Source organism: Nomascus leucogenys, chromosome 15 (assembly GCF_006542625.1).
Source record: "Nomascus leucogenys isolate Asia chromosome 15, Asia_NLE_v1, whole genome shotgun sequence".
Classification (NCBI taxonomy): domain Eukaryota; kingdom Metazoa; phylum Chordata; class Mammalia; order Primates; family Hylobatidae; genus Nomascus; species Nomascus leucogenys.
In genome coordinates this window covers 92,983,048-93,003,959 of record NC_044395.1, presented here as the reverse complement: position 1 = coordinate 93,003,959, position 20,912 = coordinate 92,983,048, and the positions used below count along the sequence as shown (strand labels likewise).

Genomic DNA, 20,912 nt, shown 5'->3' with positions numbered 1-20,912 from the left:
AAAACTAATTTTAAAACTCATATGGAACCCAAAAAGAGCCTGCATAGCCAAAGCAAGACTAAGCGAAAAAAACAAATCTGGAGACATCACATTACCTGACTTCAAACTATTCTACAAGGCCATAGTCACCAAAACAGCATGATACTGTATAAAAATAGGCACATAGATCAATGGAACAGAATAGAGAACCCAGAAATAAACCCAAATACTTACAGCCAACTGATCTCCGACAAAGCAAACGAAAACAAAGTGGAGAAAGGACATCCTTTTCAACAAGTGGTGCTGGGATAATTGGCAAGCCACATGTAAAAGAATGAAGCTAGAACCTCATCTCTCACCTTAACAAAAGTAAACTCAAGATGGATCAAAGGCTTAAATCTAAGACCTGAAACCATACAAATTCTAGAATAACCATAAAAATTCTGGAAAAACCCTTCTAGACATTGGCTTAGGCAAAGACTTCATGACAAGAACCCAAAGTTATTTTTAAGCCACAAAATTCTTGTTCATGTTGAAGTTCCTGAGGGAGATGTTCCATTATTGAGCACGTAAGTTATATAGAGGTGGGGTGATTTCAGAAATATTTGGAACCTGTTGTCTGAAGCAGCCAGTGAAACCCAGAAAAATTCTTAATTGTCTCTTAGTAACCAGCCTTGGAAAGTACTGAATGGTTTATAATTCATCAGGAGTGATACATTTACCCCCTTGATATTAATCGTACCGTAAATAATGTGCTTTGTTCTGACAAACTTCTAAACATTTTTTGGAATTCTCATGACCTTGCTAAAAGAGTAAGTTGATAAATGGAATCAGTCTTACAACTCTCCACATCTTTAGAACGTAGCAAAAACTTGTCCCCATATTATACAAGTGTAGTGTTACAGGGAAATTTAATATCCTTAAGGTTCCTCAGTAAATCCCTGAGGCATCACTATCCAGGTAAAGTTTTGACTTTCCCAGGAAAAAACAAATAGGTGTTGATTATCTTGATCTAAAGGGACACTGTAGAAAGCACAACACATATCTATAGTGGTAAAAAAAAAAAAAATTAACTTTGGGTAGCACTGAAGATAACATATTACTTGGGCTCAGTAATACAAAGAAGTGGGTAAAATACTTATTTTATTTATGGTGTTAAGGTCTTGAACAAATCTTTATCCTCATTCATTGGGTTTTTTGACTGGGAAACAATAGTGTTTAAAGACTGACTCATTTTTACTGTGACTATTTTTATACCAGTCATACTCATAAGGTATGACGCATCTTTTCTCTATTAGGCCTTTGGACTATTGGCTTTAGTTCTTCTTTAGCATCTGGTTTTAGAGGTATTTTGTAAACTTAGGTAGAGGTTTAGATGGGTGGATCTGAACCTTATTGCCAATATCAGTAAAACTTTTTTCCCACAAAGTGCCACTTCATGGAGATCTTCAATTTGGTTTGATCATACATAAAGTTACCAGTAAGTCAACATCCAGATTAGCTACGATCTGATTATGAACAGGAAAGTCATCAGGGATCTGAGGGGGAAAAAAAGGAAAAAAAAAAACAGGAGAGAACTTAATTTTGTAATTCTGTTTACATAATAGATCCCTATCTTTTAATTGGATGGGCATGATGTCATAAAGGAAAATAATATTTCTCATTTTAGGGAACCGAGGTTAGCGGTTAACAGGCTGAAACAGGGAGAATATCTGTGGATTATTTGACATAACCCTATCTGAGTAGCTCATTGACTCCAAGGGAGAGATTACTTTTAATATTTAGAGAAATTTCTCTTTGCAAGTTTGAGAATAAAATGAGAAGTTGAATACACGATTTCTCCCCATAGCAGTGTCACTGATTTGCCCACTGATTTTTTTCCTTTATTTTCTTAGCTAGACCATGACAATTATTTTTCTAATGTACTTTCTGCGTGTAAGTATTTATACATGTCTTTACCAAGAGGCACTCTCCTCTAGTGCTTGATGACTGCAGTGGGAGCATTTAGTTATTTTATTTGTGAAGCCATTAGTTTATTTTATTTGTGTTCTAAGCCTTTTTTTTGAAGATGTGGATTTGGAGATCTAGTAGTAGAGCTATTTCCCATTGCAAATTTGTTACATATTAAATTCCCTGCTTCTGTATTTAAGGCTGTTCACAAAAAGTGAGGAAAGAGCTGGAAGCCACATCTTCAGAATCTACTCCTCAAGGAACCTATCCCTGAAGTCTCCAGTGGACTCATTCTTTCCTTCTTTCCTTGCAGATGTGGTTAGAGTCACCTTTATTTTCACAGGAAGAACTTTGGGGATAGCCTCTGAAAGATTTAGTCAAACATCTACGGTTTTTCTAAATCTGCCTGGTTTCCTAAATGGTTTGAGACTTCCTAAGTCATTCTTGGGATGTTCTCACTTTGCCTTTTTCATTCAGTTTTTTTTTTTTTTTTCAGCTGATATAGATCTGGGTACAGACGGTATTATTTTTTAAAATTAGCTATGGGAATTAAAATATTTTTAATTACTAACTGCAGAAAAACAAAGTTGTATGAGAATAAAAATGTAATCATGGCATACTATGTGGCTCAATATTGCATAATAATTACATAGTCATAACAGTGTAAATGCTGACTATCAATTTAAGCCAATTTTGATATAACTCTGTTGGAAGATTAGAGGAGGAGCTGTGGGATAATAGCTATATAAGAAAGTTAAACTTCCAACTATCATAATAGAGTCACAGGATCCTTTGGGTGTCATTTCACAAGCCAGAAAGCTCTGTGGCTGGCAGTGACTCTGCTTGAGTTTTGCTCGCACCCGCTGGACTTGTTCCATTCACTTGACCTGGCAGGCTGCGCTCGGCTTGCGATACTGGCCCAGATCCCATGCCTGCCAAGAGCAAGCCAGGCACACAGTGGCGAGGGGTGTGTGAGCAAGCAAGCGTGGGGTCCGGCTGCTGCACACAGCCAGGCATGCCGGCTGCTGCGGCAGGGCAGGCAGCTCCAGGTGCTGGCACAGGTGCCAGCTCTGTATGAGGCTGTGACTGGACCAGACATACTGCAAGCGGCTTCCACTGCAGGCACCAGTGTCTGGATGAGGGGAACATGGTGGTGCCCAAAAGCTTGGAGACACTAGGAACCACAGAGCCCCAAAGAGGGTGTTACCACCACTCACAGCTCTTGCTTGGGGAGCCCTGAGGTCTGGGCTTGCAGAAGGGCTCCAGTTCTTCTCTTCCTCTAGTCACCTGCAGTGTGGCAAGCAGTGGGGTGTGTTTCAGCCTGTTTGTGTTACAGCTGTTTCAGTCCTGCTGCCCTGCTTCAGCCTGCAGCTCCTGGGCTGGCCTAGCCCCACTGCTGTTTCCTGTTGAATGGTGCGGCCACCCAGCACTGGCAGAGGCTGGGAGAGCTATAGCGTTACAGCCCCTTTAGCTCCCACCTGCAGCTTGGCAAGCCCACCAGGAAAGTGTTACAGCTTCTTTTGCTCCTGCCGTCTGGTGGGTTCTGAGTTCTTGTCCCATGTCCAGGAAGAATGAGGTTACACTGACAACTGGAGGGTTAGCAAGGCAGAGAAGAGCTTTATTGGGTAACCAAACAGTTCTCAGTGGAGAGGAGACCTGAAGTGGGCAGCTCCTTTCTGCAGGCAGGTAGTGCAGATGAGTGTCTGAGTCTGGCTGAGTCCAGGGTTTTTATCGGCTCAGAGTGGAGGAAGTGTGTGCTTATTGGCTCATGGGTGGGCCCAGAAAATACCACTTGATTGGCCAAAGGCATCAAAGAAGTTCTCACTCCTCTGCCACCATTTCACCCAAAACTGACAGCCCTGGTCCCCAGGCTTCAGGCCATCCCTGGTTTGAAGGTGGGTTTTCACTGGGGACATCCCTTCTTGCCAGGAGCACCTCCTGTCACCATCAACATGCTGTCTGTAGTGCCCAGGCTGTCCATCCCAAGGGGCACCTGTGGGCTCGCACTGAGCCATCCTCAGCTCTCTGGCCTCCATTCTGTGTTCATTGGTGCCCTAAGTTTCACCTTCAGAAGCAGCTTCCAGAGGGGGCCAAGGCAGCCAGGGTCTGGCACGTCAGCGCTGCCCCGAGTGTGTGCATACCTGTCCTGGTTGCAACAGTGCCCAGGCTCGGCTATCAGGACATGTCTACAACTTTGCTCCATGGAGTTGCTCCAGAGTTGCTCTGTGGAGCAGACATGGAGAGCAGGGAGAGGCCAGGGAGTGGAAACAGGTACTTTAAGCTTCAGCTTCAAGGGGGCTTCCCCTACCTGCCCCCCCACCACACAGAGAATGCAGAGTGCAGGGATACCTGAGTTTAGAGCTGTGGCTGGGCAGCTGTAGCTGCACCTGGGAGCACGGGCTCCTGCCCTGCCAACTTAGTAGGGCACAGGGCTTCTGCTGGGATCACCTGTTCCCAGCCCCAACTGACTTCGCAGAGCCGTAGCCCTGGCCGCACCTCCCTTGCTGCAGCTGGCATCCTCACAGTGGTGGCACCAGATGGGCCACTGTTCTCATCAATAAGAGGTCAAAAGATAAACTTTTAAAATTGCTAACTCAATGTATTATTTAGAAATCTGGAGCAAACAACGGAAAAATTTGAAAGTGGTTGCCACTTTTAGACCTAATTTTTAAATGATGAGAATTATTAACTTTGATAAAAATAGAAGAAGAATGTTAAAGTCATCTAGAATAGAAAGAACAGAACATGCAACTTCCACCAAAAAGGTGGGAGAAGGAGAAAGAAAGAAATGGAATCATATGTAGATTTTTTTCAGAAATTCTCTGTGGTAGTTTTGGTTTGTGAAAAATTATTCCAGTGAACTTAAAGGTATATATGTTGCCAGGTAAGCATTTCTGCTTAGATGATAAAACTGGTTTTTGTTGTTGTTGTTGTCATCATTGTTTTTGAAACTCTAACAGTCTGCTTGTATACTAGGACTGTTAATTCGTTAATTTTAATTACTTTTGGTTAAAAGATACTTTTCTTGAAGAAAGCTTTGGAGCAAATAATGTCCAAAGTTTAAAAATTTTTAGAAGCAATGTGTTTTTTTTTTTTTCCCACAAAAAAGCAACGGGAAGCAAAAATTTTTATATGATGATTCTATGACAATTAAAAAATTATAAAATTGGGCTGGGTACAGTGGCTCATGCCTGTAATCTCAGCATTTTGGGAGGCCGAAGTGGTGGATTGCTTGAGTCCAGGAGTTTGAGACTAGCCTGGGCAACATGGCAAAACCCCGTCTTTACAAAAAGTGCAAAAATTAGCCGGGTGTGGTGGCAGACATCTGTAATCCCAGCTACTGGAGAGGCTGAGGCAGGAGAATCACCTGAGCCTGGGAAGGTTGAGGCTGCAGTGTGCTGTGATTGTGCCACTGCATTCCAGCCTGGGCAACAGAGTGAGACCCTGTCTCAAAAAAATAATCATAAAATTGGTTTAAAGTTGCATTCCAGGAACACAAAATAATATATGTAGAAGGTATGGTTGACTTTAAATTGTGAACCTAGTTAAGATTTAAAGCTGAAAGAGAGTTGCTAGAATTTGTGTTTTAACTTGTCATAATATTTAAAACAGGAAACTCTTCAGAATCAAAAGGAAACATTGGCAGAGCAACACAAGGAAGCGATGGCAGTTTTTAAAAAGCAGGTAATTTCATAAGGATAGACAAACACTGCCATTTTAAATATTGCATTTCCTCCCCCTCCCATGAATATTATGGCAAGTGGTTCTCCATAGTCACCAAAGACAAAAAGGAGAACAAGGTATTATGAGAAGTAGGAAATGAATAAAATCATGTTTAATCACAACTGACAATAGAATGTAAAGTAGTAGCACAAATTTGTTGAGGGAAATTGGGAAAACTATTTTCTTGGAGATGGAGATATATTTTCATCTGTCCTAAGTAATTTAGGTGAATGGGATGTGTGTGCTGTTGTTCTTTCTCTCCCCTTTCCTTTCTTTTATTAGAACTTCCTAGGCTCTTGCCTCTTCCATAGTACCCCTTTACCCAAGCAGAGTTATAATGTTATGATCAAAATCTGCGATGCAAGTAGGGAGATGTCAAGGATTAGAAGAGATGATTATTCTGCACTGTAGCTCCATAAATATCAATCATCAGTAACTAAGAAATAGTAGTACAAAAATGAGAAAAAAAATCAAGAAATGAATCACTGTACATACCTTCAGCTCATTTGAATTCTGTAGCTCTTCTTGACTAAAATTTCTCTTCAGTTCCTAGTAAGAGAATATTATAATAGTTTGAGAAAATGTGCTCATGTAAAATATCCTCTGAAAGTTTCCTTATCTCTATCTCACATCATTATTTTTTCTTCCTTTTTCCTTTCCTATTTTTATCTTCGTCTTTATAATACAAGTGTGTGTAGATGTGTTAATTTTTTTAAGCAAATGACAGACTTTCTTCCTTTAATCTGAGATAGGCCTAACCAAGGTTATGGGAGTTTTAACTGAAGCAAAAGCCGAAAGTGTAGCATAGTATTCTCTAGGAAAGAGCAAGTCCACATCTCTGCTGTCACAAAGGACTTTGGGCAAGATAAGGATACTCAGATATCTGAAGGGTAGAGGAGAAAGTGCTCTTGGGTTCTTTGTTTTTTTCTTTGTGTGTGTGTGTATTTTTTAAAAGAAGGGGATCTTGAATGTGAGGAGTGTGAAAAAGGAAATAGGGAAGTTTCAAAGAAAAATTTCATTTCTTGAAAATTTTGCCAAATACCCTTGTGTTGCTTAGAATATTTCATAATTTTCCTTTGGTGTGTGGACTTTAGTTTTTCTGTTTTAAAATGTCATTATTTTATTTATTTATTTATTTAGAGAGAGTCTAACCCTGTAGCCCGGGCTAGAGTGCAGTAGCGTGATCTCAGCTCACTGCAATCTCCAACTCCAGGGCTCAAACGATCCTCCCACCTTCCAAGTAGCTGGGACTACAGGTGCTTAAAAAAATTTTTTTTTAAAGTTTTTTGTCAAGGAAGTCTCACTACATTGCCCAGGCTGGTCTCAAACTCTTGGGCTCAAGCAATTCTCTCGCCTCAGCTTCCCAAAGTATTGGGATTACAGGCATGAACTACCATGCCTGGCCTTTAAAATGTCATTATTTTTTTATACAGGTCATAATTTGTTAGGCTGCACATGAGTTAAAAAAATTTTTGAACATGAATACTGTCAATGATAATACAAATGATACTGATTTACAAAATTGTACCTTTGGAAAATGATACAAGCTATGATTTAGGAGTGGATGGCAAAATATTCAGATATTTAAGAAAAATTTCTGGAGGAAAAAAACAAAACTTTCAAGGATAAGTGGTATCTCTAATCAGTGTGATTAAATTGCTAGTTTTGAACTGGGTGTGGTGGTGTGTGCTCTAGTCTCAGCTACTTGGGAGACTGAGGCGGGAAGATCCCTTGAGCCCTGGAGTTGGAGTATAGCCTGGGCAACATAGCAAGACCTTATCTCAAATAAATAAATAAATAGTTCATTTACTTTAGTGACTGGCTTTTTTCTCGTTTTATATCATTATTATTTATTTTCTGAATCTGAAAATAACATATTCACATTATTTCCATTTCAAACAATATAGATGTGTAAAGTGTTTCTTTAGTCTCAGTGTCCAGTATAGATCACTGTTAACAGTGATCCCTTTATTTTAATTTTTAAAATTGTTTATCAGTTGCAGATAAAGATGTGTGCCCTGGAAGAAGAAAAGGTATTTATAATTTTTTTAATTTTCTGTCTATTAAAAAGTATTTATTTTTACAAAATAATTTAAAGCATAGCTAAATGCCTTTTATTATCCATTGTTTACCATAAGAGAAAAGAGCATTAGTAACAAACTAATAGAGATGGTTAACTGTTTAAAATCTTAGAAAGGACCCAAAATAATCATGTTACTTCACTTCCATCATTTTACAGTTCAGAATACAGAGGCCTAACAAGATTAAATGACTTCCCAAACGTCTCACTTTGAAGTGGCAAAATTGGGACTAGAACCCAGACCTCTTCAGGCCCCAAATTAATGTTCTTCCCATTCCACTGCAGTGTTTCTGTTCACCATGATATGTTTTTAGTGCTTTTTCAATGGAATTACTGTCTTTAAAAAATATGGAAATGACTTGCAACTGGGTGCAGACCAATTGGCAAAGGGGATAAAGCTTCAACAAACCTAGAAATTTATCTGACACTAAATATTTTCTCTAGCTATTTAATAGTTAATACATTTTTTATTATATCAGTGAACATACCATTAATAATAATCACTTATGGTTTATTTTTAGCCAAAGGTCTTCTGTAAAAAATTCTCCCATATTTTTGTATTCATTAGACAAATGCCACCTGTATCTTATTAATTAGAATATATTTATTCTAGTTGTATGAATTAAATAATTATAAAGTATCTGCAAGTTCACAGGTAGGATGCTCTGCTGATAAAATGATTTGTCATTATAATAAGACATTCTATTTCATGATAATTGTAACCATATAAAGGCCTTATTGTAATTTTATATTTTGAAATCATTAGAAATGTAATTTGTAGTACAGATAGAAGGTTAAAGCCTGTGAAATATTTGGTTTAAAGTAGAGACTTTGGTTTTTATATATATATATATATATATATATATATATGTATATATATATATTTTTTAAATTTAAGTTCTAGGGTACATGTGCACAACGTGCAGGTTTGTTACATATCTGTACATGTGCCATGTTGGTGTGCCGCACCCATGTCATTTAACATTAGATATATCTCCTAATGCTATCCCTCCCCCCTCCCCCCATCCCACAACAGGCCCCGGTGTGTGATGTTCCTCTCTGTGTCCAAGTGGTCTCATTGTTCAATTCCCACCTATGAGTGAGAACATGCGGTGTTTGGTTTTTTGCCCTTGCGATAGTTTGCTGAGAATGATGGTTTCCAGCTTCATCCATGTCCCTACAAAGGAGATGAACTCATCATTTTTTATGGCTGCATAGTATTCCATGGTGTATATGTGCCACATTTTCTTAATCCAGTCTATCATTGAGATTTTGGTTCTTGAGCTCTTATATTTTACCCTTTGTATTATTATTTATATTGGATATTATTGAAATACAGTTTTTTACTTAAGGGGTTCTTGAGCTCTTATATTTTACCCTTTGTATTATTATTTACATTGGAAAGTATTGAAATATAGTCTTTTACTTAAAGGGAAAATACCAACTTGCTACAGAAATAAAGGAAAAAGAAATAGAAGGATTGAAGGAAACATTAAAAGCACTACAGGTAAAAATAACTACGTATTGTTTAAAAAGTAGTTTGGTATTTTAGCATTGTATCAGTAAAATGTCTTTAGATATGTAAGCTACAAAGCAAAGATGACAAAAGTTTGTATCTAATATATTACATAATTTAATACTTTTTCCTGAGAGCCTTGTTTTAAATTTAGTTTTGCTTTAACATATTTTATTTTAAAAAGAAATATTAAAATATTTTTAGTGTATCTTATTAATATAGTTAAATAGATACATTTTAAACATTTTATACATAAGGAAAATGAGTAAGGCATATATATTGTGACTGATTTACCCATGGTCCTTAAAAATTAAAATAGCATTGAATTTTTGCTATGTGCTAAGTACTGTGCTTACTTTCTGCAAATACAAAAACTAAGAAAACATTACCTTTGCCCTTAAGTTGTTCATAGTCTCTTAGAGAATACAGAAGTATTTAACTAATGATGATTCATTCAGTATATACTGAGGGTCTACTATGTGCAAACACTTTTCTCAGCATTGAGGATACAGCAATGATAAACAAGACAAAAATCTCTGCCCTTGTGAAGCTTAGTCTAGTGGGGAAGACAAAAAGTAAAATGAAGTAACTAGTGAAATGATGATTGTTGGGAAGACGATATTCATACCATTTCAAACAGATAACATTAATTACAAAGGGCAAAATATATTTTTACATTAGAAGGATCCTGAAGGTCACCAGTTTAATCGAGTGATCGAGTCTAGCAATGTTAATAATGAAACAGCTTTTCCGTGGATCACTGTTATTATGCAATAAGGAGGACAGAACTTCACCTATGTAATTTTCTTGCCAAAAATATTATTTGAAATCTAATGATGATGAAACAATTAGACACAATCACAATGTGTGGCACATTCTATAAGACATCTAGGCTGGACTGAAAAAAACTTAAGTGTTGGCTGGGCGCGGTAGCTCACGCCTGTAATCCTAGTACTTTGGGAGGCCGAGGCGGGTGGATCACGACGTCAGGAGATCGAGACCATCCTGGCTAACACGGTGAAACCCCGTCTCTATTAAAAATACAAAAAATTAGCCGGGCGTGGTGGCGGGCGCCTGTAGTCCCAGCTACTCGGGAGGCTGAGGCAGGAGAATGGCGTGAACCCAGGAGGCGGAGCTTGCAGTGAGCTGAGATCTTGACACTGCACTCCAGCCTGGGCGACAGAGCGAGACTCTGTCTCAAAAAAAAAAACAAAAAACTTCAGTGTTAAACAAGGAAACAACAGACACTGGGGCCTACTTGAGCGTGGAGGATGGGAGGAAGGTGAGGATCAAAAAAGGACCTATTGGGTTCTGTGCTTATTACCTGGGTGATGAAATCATCTGTACAACCAACCCCTGTGACATGCAATTTACCTATATAACGGACCTGCATATGTACCCCTGAACCTAAAAGTTAAAACCAAAACAAAACAAAAAAAACTTAAGTGTCATGAAAAAAGAAAGGGGAGCTACTTTTGATTAAAATAATATAGACCAAGGCGGCAGATCACATGAAGTCAGGAGTTGGAGACCAGCCTGGCCAACATGGTGAAACCCCGTCTCTACTAAAAATACAAAAATTAGCCAGGCATGGTGGCGGGCGCCTCTAGTCCCAGCTGCTCAGGAGGCTGAGGCAGGAGAATCGCTTGAATCTGGGAGGCAGAGGTTGCAGTGAGCAGAGATCACATCACTGCACTCCAGCCTGGGCGACAAAGCGAGACTCCGTCTCAAAAAAAAAAAAAAAGAATAAAGAGATATAACAACCAAGTGCTGTAATATGTGAACTTTCATTGGATCCTGGGTCAAGAATAAAACCAGCCATAAAAAATTGGAGAGGACAATTGGGATATTTGAATGTGACTATATATTAGATTATGTTATTGAATTATTATCCTAGGTATAATATAATAATATCATAGGTATAATATTATCCTAGGTATAATATTATGATCATATAAAAGAAAGTTCTTATTCTTAGAAAATGTATGATGAAGTATTTAGGGTAAAATCACCTATTAGCTGCAACTTACTTTCAGATAGTTCAGAAAAAAACAAAAAGTATGTGTATGTATAAACACAAAGAAAAGTATGGAAAAATGTTAACATACATCCTAGGCTGGGTGTGGTGGCTCACGCTTGTAATCCCAGCATTTTGGGAGGCTGAGACTGGAAGATTGCGTAAACCCATGAGTTCGAGACCAGCCTGGGCAACATAGAGAGATCCTGTCTCTATAAAAAATTGAAAAAAGAAAATCAGCTGGGTGTGGTGGTGAGCACCTATAGTCTTAGCTACTCAGGAGGCTGAGGTGGAAGAATTGCTTGAGCCCACAAGGTCAAGGCTGCTGTGAGCCATGATCAGGCCACTACACTCTGTTTCAAAAAAAAAAAAAAAAAAATCCTTGTGTTTTTTTATCAACAAAAAAGTAGTGATCAGAAACTCTAGGGAAAACATAACTGTATGAGAAAGATATAAAGCAAGTTAAAATTTGGGATGGTTCTGAGCAGTTGATAGAGTATAAGAAGAGAAGAGGCCGGGCATGGTGGCTCACGCCTGTAATCCCAGCATTTTGGGCGGATGGATTGCTTGAGCCCAGGAGTTCAAGACCAGCCTGGGCAACATGGCAAAACCGCGTCTGTACAAAAAAAAAATATATACAAAAATTAGCCAGATATGGTGGTGCATGCCTGTAGCTCCAGGCTACATGGGAGGCTGAGGTAGGAGAATCACTTGAACCCAGAAGGTTGAGGCTGGTTTGAGCTGTGATTGCGCCACTGCACTCCAGCCTGGGTGACAGAGTGAGACCCTGTCTCAAAAAAAAAAAAAAAAAGATATTTAAGTATTGATCATAATAAAAAAAAAAAGAAGATACTTAGGTCCTGATCATAATAAAATAGTTCTTCAAGTAGCACACTGGACCTATATAGAAGGAAATGTTGTATTAGTACCCTGTTAGACTTATGCATTAAATGATACCTATGTTGATTGTATTAATGTAAACACTGTTGGTTTTCATTTTTAGAATTAACCTATAAATGAAGCATAGAAAACTTAATTATGGTTACCAAATAAGACTTAAATGTTATTAAGTTTGTTAATACAAAAATAATGATGTAGCAAGAAGTTGAGGTTGATAATCCAGGAATAATCTTTCAAGCTGATGAAACAAGAAATAAAGGTCCAAGTTTACTATTTGAAGTTTACATAGCTATAAGATTTAGTGATTCTAACCATACCTCACATATCCAGTTTAAAATGATACTAGTAGCTAAACGTTTTTTCTTATGATTTGGAAAAATTAAAAATAAAATTTTAGAATTGAGAAAACAGAAATGACTATTGTAGCTAATGTAAAAACTCCTGTTTTTCTTTTCATTTTTACAAGTTTCAATTTTATTATATTTTTAAATCTGGGACTAGTTAAAAAAAAAAAAACTTAAACGCTTACTTCAGCCCAGGGTTTGTTTTTGTGTTTTTTTTTTTTTTTTTTTTTTTTTTTTTTTCAACCAAACTAAAAATTACTACATGGGAACATCAATGCAACAAACAAGTAAAACTTTTAAACTCAAGCCACACACTTATAGTTAATAATCTCGGTAAGGGACATTGCCAAAAAGCAACTGATGCCTCAGTGAAGTTTGAAAGAAACTCTACCTACTGTGAAGGCAGAGAAGAAAGAGGCAATCAATTCTGCTTCAAAGAAATCTGCATAGAAATGGAAAATGCTAACGCCTTTACCACAAGTGAAACTGAAAAGCCTCAACACATTCAACTCACTCCACAGAGCACCAACTGTTAAATTGGAGCCAAGGTAGGATTGAACATTTAATTTCCAGCTATGCAACTTGCCAAGCACAACAGTTCAGGCATGGAAACCAGCTGTAGACAAGCTCTTTTTTTTTTTTTTTGAGATGGAGTCTCGCTGTGTTGCCCAGGCTGGAGTGCAGTGGCGCGATCTTGGCTTATTGCAACTTCTACCTCCTGGGTTCAAGCGATTCTCCTGCCTCAGCCTCTTGTGTAGCTGGGATTACAGGCATCTGCCACTATGCCCAGCTAATTTTTATATTTTTAGGAGAGACGGGGTTTTGCCATATTGGCCAGGCTGGTCTTGAACTCCTAACCTCAAGTGATCCACCCACCTTGGCTTCCCAAAGTGCTGGGATTACAGGCATGAGCCACTGCACCCGGACAGCAAACTCTTTTAAAAACATTATACACCATAAATTCCAAAACAGAACACTTCTGTGTTACTGTTTGAGTTTCAGAAGGGCACCACAAGGCATCAGGGTCTTTGAAAGTCACTCACAGCAACAGTTGCATCTTCCCAGCCTTGGTAGCCCCCTTTCATGGTTCTCTAGCCTCTGGACACACTGCGGCACACCACTTTGTAGAATGACTTGTGACATTAAATCCAGTCATGGCCTTAGTGACATGAGGCACCTAATTTTTTTTATAGTCTCTTGAACTGGACATACTTTTATCTTTTGCCTAATTTTTTTTCTTGGTGTATCTTGAAAAATACTACATTTTTTTCCTACTAAAAAGTTGTCAGTAAGAGAATTTGTTCATCTTGCTTAAGTACTTTGTTCTTTTAACATTCCTTCTTAAATTGTTTTGTTGTCATTCATACATATTTAATTATCTGGATAATATAGAAAGTATATTTTTAATTGTTTATTTTTTTATTATACTTTAAGTTCTAAGGTACATGTGCACAACGTGCAGGTTTGTTACACAGGTAAACATGTGCCACGTTGGTTTGCTGCACCCATTAACTCATCATTTAAATTGGGTATTTCTCCTAATGCTATCCCTCCCCCAGGAAGGAAGAGCATGCAATGTTCTTCCATTTGTTTGTGTCCTCTTTTATTTTGTTGAGCAGTGGTTTGTAGTTCTTGAAGAGGTCCTTCACATCCCTTGTAAGTTGGATTCCTAGGTATTTTATTCTCTTTGTAGCAGTTGTGAATGGGAGTTCACTCATGATTTGGCTCTCTGTCTGTTATTGGTGTATAGGAATGCTTGTGATTTTTGCACATTGATTTTGTATCCTGAGACTTTGCTGAAGTTGCTTATCAGCTTAAGGAGATTTTGGGCTGAGACGATGGGGTTTTCTAAGTACACAATCATGTCATCTGCAAACAGGGACAATTTGACTTCTTCTTTTCCTAATTGAATACCCTTTATTTCTTTCTCTTGCCTGATTGCCCTGGCCAGAACTTCTAACACTATGTTGAATAGGAATGGTGAGAGAGGGCATTCCTGTCTTGTGCCAGTTTTCAAAGGGAATGCTTCCAGTTTTTGCCCATTCAGTATGATATTGGCTGTGGCTTTGTCATAAATAGCTCTTATTGTTTTGAGATGCGTTCCATCAATACCTAATTTATTGAGAGTTTTTAGCATGAAGGGCTGTTGAATTTTGTCGAAGGCCTTTTCTGCATCTATTGAGATAATCATGTGGTTTTTGTCATTGGTTCTGTTTATGTGATGGATTACGTTTATTGATTTGTGTATGTTGAACCAGCCTTGCATCCCAGGGATGAAGCTGACTTGATCGTGGTGGATAAGCTTTTTGATGTGCTGCTGGATTTCGTTTGCCAGTATTTTATTGAGGATTTTCGCGTCGATGTTCATCAGGGATATTGGTCTAAAATTCTCTCTTTTTGTTGTGTCTCTGCCAGGCTTTGGTATCAGGATGATGCTGGCCTCATAAAATGAGTTAGGGATGATTCCCTATGGAGAGTATTTTCAAAGCAAATGAAATTCCTTCATATGGCTGACTTTCTATGCAAGAGGCATAAGGATTTAATTTGCCTTATTCAACCCAGAACATAGTACAGGTAGATGTATAGGGTACCTCATGGTCTGCTGAACATGATACATGAATAGAGCAATGAAGATACTTGTGATTTCTCCGAACTCCCCAAGTTGAAACTTAAATAAAATTTCTGTTCAGTTAAGGATCTGATATAAATCCACTAGGCAAGGAAGCCTGTTAACCACTGTGTAGGAACTTCCCTCCCTCCTTTAGTTTGCTAGTTACTTACTTCTCTTTCTCCCTTTTTCCTTTCATAAGATCATACTGTGGTATGTGCTAGGCACAGGAATGAGAAACCAGATAGTGCCCTCTCTTATGGAGCTTATAGTCAAGAGACTCTACTTACTGAATTCCAACACAGAACACAAAAACCATATTCCAAAAAGATGAATTAATTTTGCTGTAGTGAATTCTTTCAATGTGTTCCATTTCTATTTAAACATAGTACCTTGTTAGTTCATTTCAAAGGGATGGGCTTGGAGCAGGGCAGCCTTCCTACATCTAAATTACCTGACAAAACTTTGTTTATGAAAACAGTATGCTTAGAGGGCTTAATAAAGATACTTCGCTGATTGTCCTGTAGATTTTAAGTAAACTGTTTCTATTAATGACTTATTACGTAGTCCTGTGGTAAGACACTTTCTTTCTCAGCTTCAGTTTTCCTTTAGGTAAAATGAAGAAATTGAACTCCATTAGCATTTCCCAAACAAGACCATTTTGTGAAACAGTGTCTGCATTCTCTACCCTGGATAATAGGGGTGAGGAAGTGGAGGAGAGAGCTTCATTCACGCTCTCAGAAGAGGCATGAATAAAGAGAGGATAGGTAGATGTCGTAAAACCCAGACTGGGAGTAATGGGGTAGATGATCTCTAAGATGTTCAGCTCCAAAGCTCTATTTTATTACTTTATTTCATTAAATTTAAACTTACTTAATTTTATATATTATATTAATTCCTCTTATAGAACTGAAGGGATATTTAATATATAACATGTTATTTCTAGTTTTGAAGCCTAATTTTATTAGACCATACCTAATCACATGGACAAAAGGAAATTAGATTTCTGGAGCTTTGAGTTTATACATTTATGCATGAGGAATTCTTAGATGTTTGGGTAATTTTATAGTCTGGAGAAAGATAGAAGGAAATGTATTAAAAAAGCAAAGTTCTGAAAGTTGGGAAGGTGAAAAATGCATCCTTCTCAACAAATGGTGCAGGAACAGCTAGACATCCATATGAAAAAAATGAATCTAGACACAGATTTACACAAAATTTAACTCAAAATGGATCACAGACCACAATGTAAAACACAAAGCTAAAAAACTCCTAGAAGATAACATAGGAGAAAATCTAGATGACCATGGGTTTGCTGATGGCTTTTCTTTCTTTTTTTTTTTTTGTGAGAAGGAGTCTCACTCTGTTGCCCAGGCTGGAGTGCAGTGGTGCTATCTCAGCTCACTGCAAGCTCCACCTCCTGGGTTCACGCCATTCTCCTGCCTCAGCCTCCCAAGTAGCTGGGACTACAGGCGCCCACCACCACGCCCGGCTAACTTTTTGTATTTTTAGTGGAGACAGGGTTTCACCATGTTAGCCGGGATGGTCTCCATCTCCTGACCTCGTGAGCCGCCCACCTCAGCCTCCCAAAGTGTTAGGATTACAGGCATGAGCCACTGTGCCCGGATGACTTTTTTGATACAACATGAAAAGCATGATTTCTGAAAGAGTTGATAAGCTGGACTTCATTAAAATTAAAAACTTTAGCTACTCTGTGGCTTGTCAAGAGAATGAAAAGACAAGCCACAGAGTAGGAGAAAACATTTGCAAAAGACACCTCTGACAAAGGACAGCTATCCAAAATAACAAAGACCTCTTAAAACTGAACAATTAGAAAACAATCTATTTTAAAATGGGCCAAAGATCTTAACAGACATCTCACCAAAGAAGATATACATACAGATGGCATATAAGTTTATGAAAAGATGTGCCACATCATGTGTCATCAGGGAAATACAAATTAAAACAACAAAGATACACTACTCACCAACTATATGACATTCTGGGAAAGGCAAAATGATGGAGGCAGTAAAAAATAAGTGGTTGTGGCCAGGCGCAGTGGCTCACACCTGTAATCCCAGCACTTTGGGAAGCCGAGGCAGGCAGATCACCAGACGTCAGGAGTTCGAGACCAGCCTGGCCAGCATGGTGAAACCCTATCTGTACTAAAAATACAAAAATTTGGTGGGGTGTGGTGGCAGGTGTCTTTAGCCCCAACTACTTGGGAGGCTGAGGCAGGAGAATTGCTTGAAGCTGGGAGGTGGAGGTTGCAGTGAGCCGAGATCACACCATTGCACTCCAGTCTGGGGGACAAAAGCGAGACTCGTCTTGAAAAAAAAAAAAAAGTGGTTGCCAGGGGTTGAAGGAGGGAGAGATAAAAAGATAGAGTACAGAAGTTTTTTAGGGCAGTAAAAATACTCTGTATGATACTCTAATGGTGGACACATGTCATATACTTGTCCAAACCCATAGAATGTATAATACCAAGAGCGAATTCCAATGTAAGCTGTGAACTTTGGGTGACAATGATGTCAGTGTAGGTTTATTAATTGTAACAAATGTACCTGTATTAGTCCATCCTCACATTGCTATAAAGAGCTACCTGAGACTGGGTAATTTATGAACAAAAGGGGTTTAATTAATTTCTAGTTCTGCAGGCTGTATAGAAAGCTTGGCTGGGAGGCCTCAGGAAACTTAAAATCATGGCGGGCAGGGAAGTAAGCATGTCTTACCATGGCAGAGCAGGAGACAGAGAACACTAAGGGGGAAAGTGCTACACACTTTTAAACAACCAGATCTCATGATAATTCTGTCATGAGGCAGCACCAGGGTGATGGTGATAACCATTAGAAACTGCCCCCATTATCCGGTCACTTCCCACCAGGCCCCTCCTCCAACAACGTGGGGATTACAATTTGACAAGAGATTTGGGTGGGGACACAGAGCCAAACCGTATCAGTACCCCTCTGGTGGGGGATGTTAATAATTGGGGGTTATGTATGTGTGGGGCAGGGAGTATATGGTATATCTCTTTACCTTCCTCTGGATTTTGCTGTGAACCTAAATCTTCCCTAAAAAATTCTTTTAAGAATCACTCTCAGTCCTACAGCTTTCTAAATTGAATTACAATAATTATTTTTATTACTACAATATTTGTTTTCTTTTTTTATAATTTAAGAGTTATTTTGTGACATGAAAATTAATATATTTTTTGGGAACAATTTAACTCATTATCACTTCAAGTATTACCTTCCCCAACGAGTCTTTATATTTTCTCCTTTCAAACTCCTAAGAAGATATATTTTGAATCTTCTCATTTATCTTCCATGTCTCTATACCTTATACACTTTCTATTTCTTTATGCCTGTGGGCATCTTATGTAATTTTCTTTCTTTCTTCTTTTTTTTTTTTTCTTTTTGAGACGGAGTCTTGCTCTGTCATCCAGGCTGGAGTGCAGTGACGCGATCTCAGCTCACTGCAAGCTCCGCCTCCCGGGTTCATGCCATTCTCCTGCCTCAGTCTCCCGAGCAGCTTGGACCATAGGCACCTGCCACCACGCCTGGCTAATTTTTTGTATTTTTAGTAGAGACGGGGTTTCACCATGCTAGCCAGGATGGTCTCGATCTCCTGACCTTGTGATCCGCCCACCTCAGCCTCCCAAAGTGCTGGGATTACAGCTGTGAGTAATTTTCTTAGATATATCTTTTAGTTCACTAATTCTTCAACTATGTTTTATCTGCCATATAACTTATGTTTTAAGTTTTTTATTTATAATGACCTTTTTCTTTCATAGATGTTCTATTTGGTGCTTTTAAAAATCTGTCTTTTTCTAGTTTCTTATATTTTTTCATATTTCTTATTTATCTTTTATGTCTCTAATCATTAAAATATTTTTAATAATATCTTTGAGATTCTTCTGTTATTTTTAATTATTGGTGTGTACAAGTCTTCCTGTTTGCAGTGGCTGCCAGCTAATGCTCCTTCATTGTAAATCTTCCTTTTTAATGTGGTTCATAAATTTTAAATTGTGAGCCCCTCTTTAGTGGAGGCTGTATTTTTCTGATGAACTTGTGGAATTCTTCCTACAGAGCTCTTTTGCATTTGCTTCTGTTCTGAGCCTCAAGGGTTTCACAGAGCAGTTTCTTGTTGTTACCTTAATTTATCATCTAGGATGTACATACCATGCAGGGAGTATATATTATTATTAGGACTTTATACCCTTTTGTACTCCAAGTTTAGGTTTTTCTGTTTCTCATGGAATAATTTTTGGTTTTGGACCAGTGATCTAGGCAAAGACATTTTTTTGTGTTGGTAGGTTGACTTCTTCTAGTCTTCCTTTCTTGGAATTAGCTGTTCTTCTAGAGTCCTTTCTCTATACCAGTGTGCTAGATCCCTTGGCTTTGTGCCCACATGGATATTAAAACCCTGACTTTGCCATGACAGCCTATATCTGTATGTAGGGGTTTCTGGATTACCAAAGCATCACCTTGCATACTTACAACTCTGCCTATGGGTTTTCTGTCTTATTTTTGATGTCTGACAGTTTCCTTATCTTTCTTTTGAACTTCAGCTGCATGTTAACTTTTTTTATTGATGCTATATATTTTTCAAACATTTCATATTAGTTCATTCCACAGTGTTTTTAAGAATCACTTTTTTTCTTTTGAAAGTATCATAAACTTCTAGAGATATTGGAATTACAATACAAAGAACTTATTTTCCTGAATGATTTTAGAATAATTTGCCAAACTGATGCTCTATCATCTCATTACCATAGTATATCGTTCTTATAATCAGGGACATTCCCCTGTAAAACCATAACACAGCAATCAAAATCAGGAAGTTAACATTGGTACATAACTGGAATGTTCAGGACTCATTCAGTATTACCAATTGTCCCATTAAAGTTTTTTTATAACAAAAGGATCTAGTTTAGAATCCTATGTTTGTATTTAGTTGTCATAGCCCTTTAATCTCTTTCAGTCTGGAAGACTTTCCTAGTCTTTGGTTGATTTTTATAACTTTGACACTCTTGAAGATTACAGACCATTATTTTGTAGAACGTTCCTCAGTTTCTGTTTGTACAATGTTTCCTCATGGTTAGATTCAGTTTATGTATCTCTGGAAGGAATATCACAGGAGTAATGCCATATTCTTATTGAATCCTATCAGATAGTTAATGGTTTCAATTTGTTTTATTATTGGTGATGTTCACTCTGATAATTTGACTAAGGTAGTATCTGACAAGTTTCTCCACTGTAAAGTTAATCTTTTCTCCTTTGTAATCAGCGTATTTTGTGGAGAGAACTTTGAAACTATGTAAATATGTCATTTCTCACCAAACTTTTAATATATTTATGTATATCAATATAGGCTCATAGTTTCCTATTTTGTACAATGGATTAAAATATTTGACTATCATTTATTTTTATCAAATTATTCTTGGTTTGGCCAGTGGGAGTCCATTCAAGCTGGCTGCTGAGTATTTTTTGACATGTCTTCATCATTCTTTTAGCATTTTTATGCTTTCAGATAAAAATAAAATGTACCAGGATCACCTCATACTTTACCTGATCTTGCCCTGGAATAAACCATTTCTCCCTGTTACCCTGGTTCCTGTTAGTAGAAAAATGTATATAGAAACCAAGATCTGAGTGCTATTACAATTATTACTGTTGGAGTGTCATTGTTCTCACACCCCCTCAGTGGACAGAGCTAGGAAATATATGTATATATTTACATACATATACACATATACTTACAGTTATATGTATTTTTATATCAATCTATGTATGTAT

General features: G+C 37.9%; 1 protein-coding gene across 1 annotated transcript in view; it reads left to right on the top strand.

Moving 5' to 3' along the window:
• The window catches only part of CCDC73 (coiled-coil domain containing 73), a 148,449-nt gene that overhangs the window by 44,721 nt on the left and 82,816 nt on the right, over window positions 1–20,912 (top strand). The window contains exons 3-5 of the mRNA XM_030828735.1: window positions 5,542–5,613; window positions 7,650–7,685; window positions 9,165–9,239. Coding sequence (XP_030684595.1) covers window positions 5,542–5,613; window positions 7,650–7,685; window positions 9,165–9,239 — 183 coding nt within the window. The remainder of the gene's footprint in view (window positions 1–5,541; window positions 5,614–7,649; window positions 7,686–9,164; window positions 9,240–20,912) is intronic.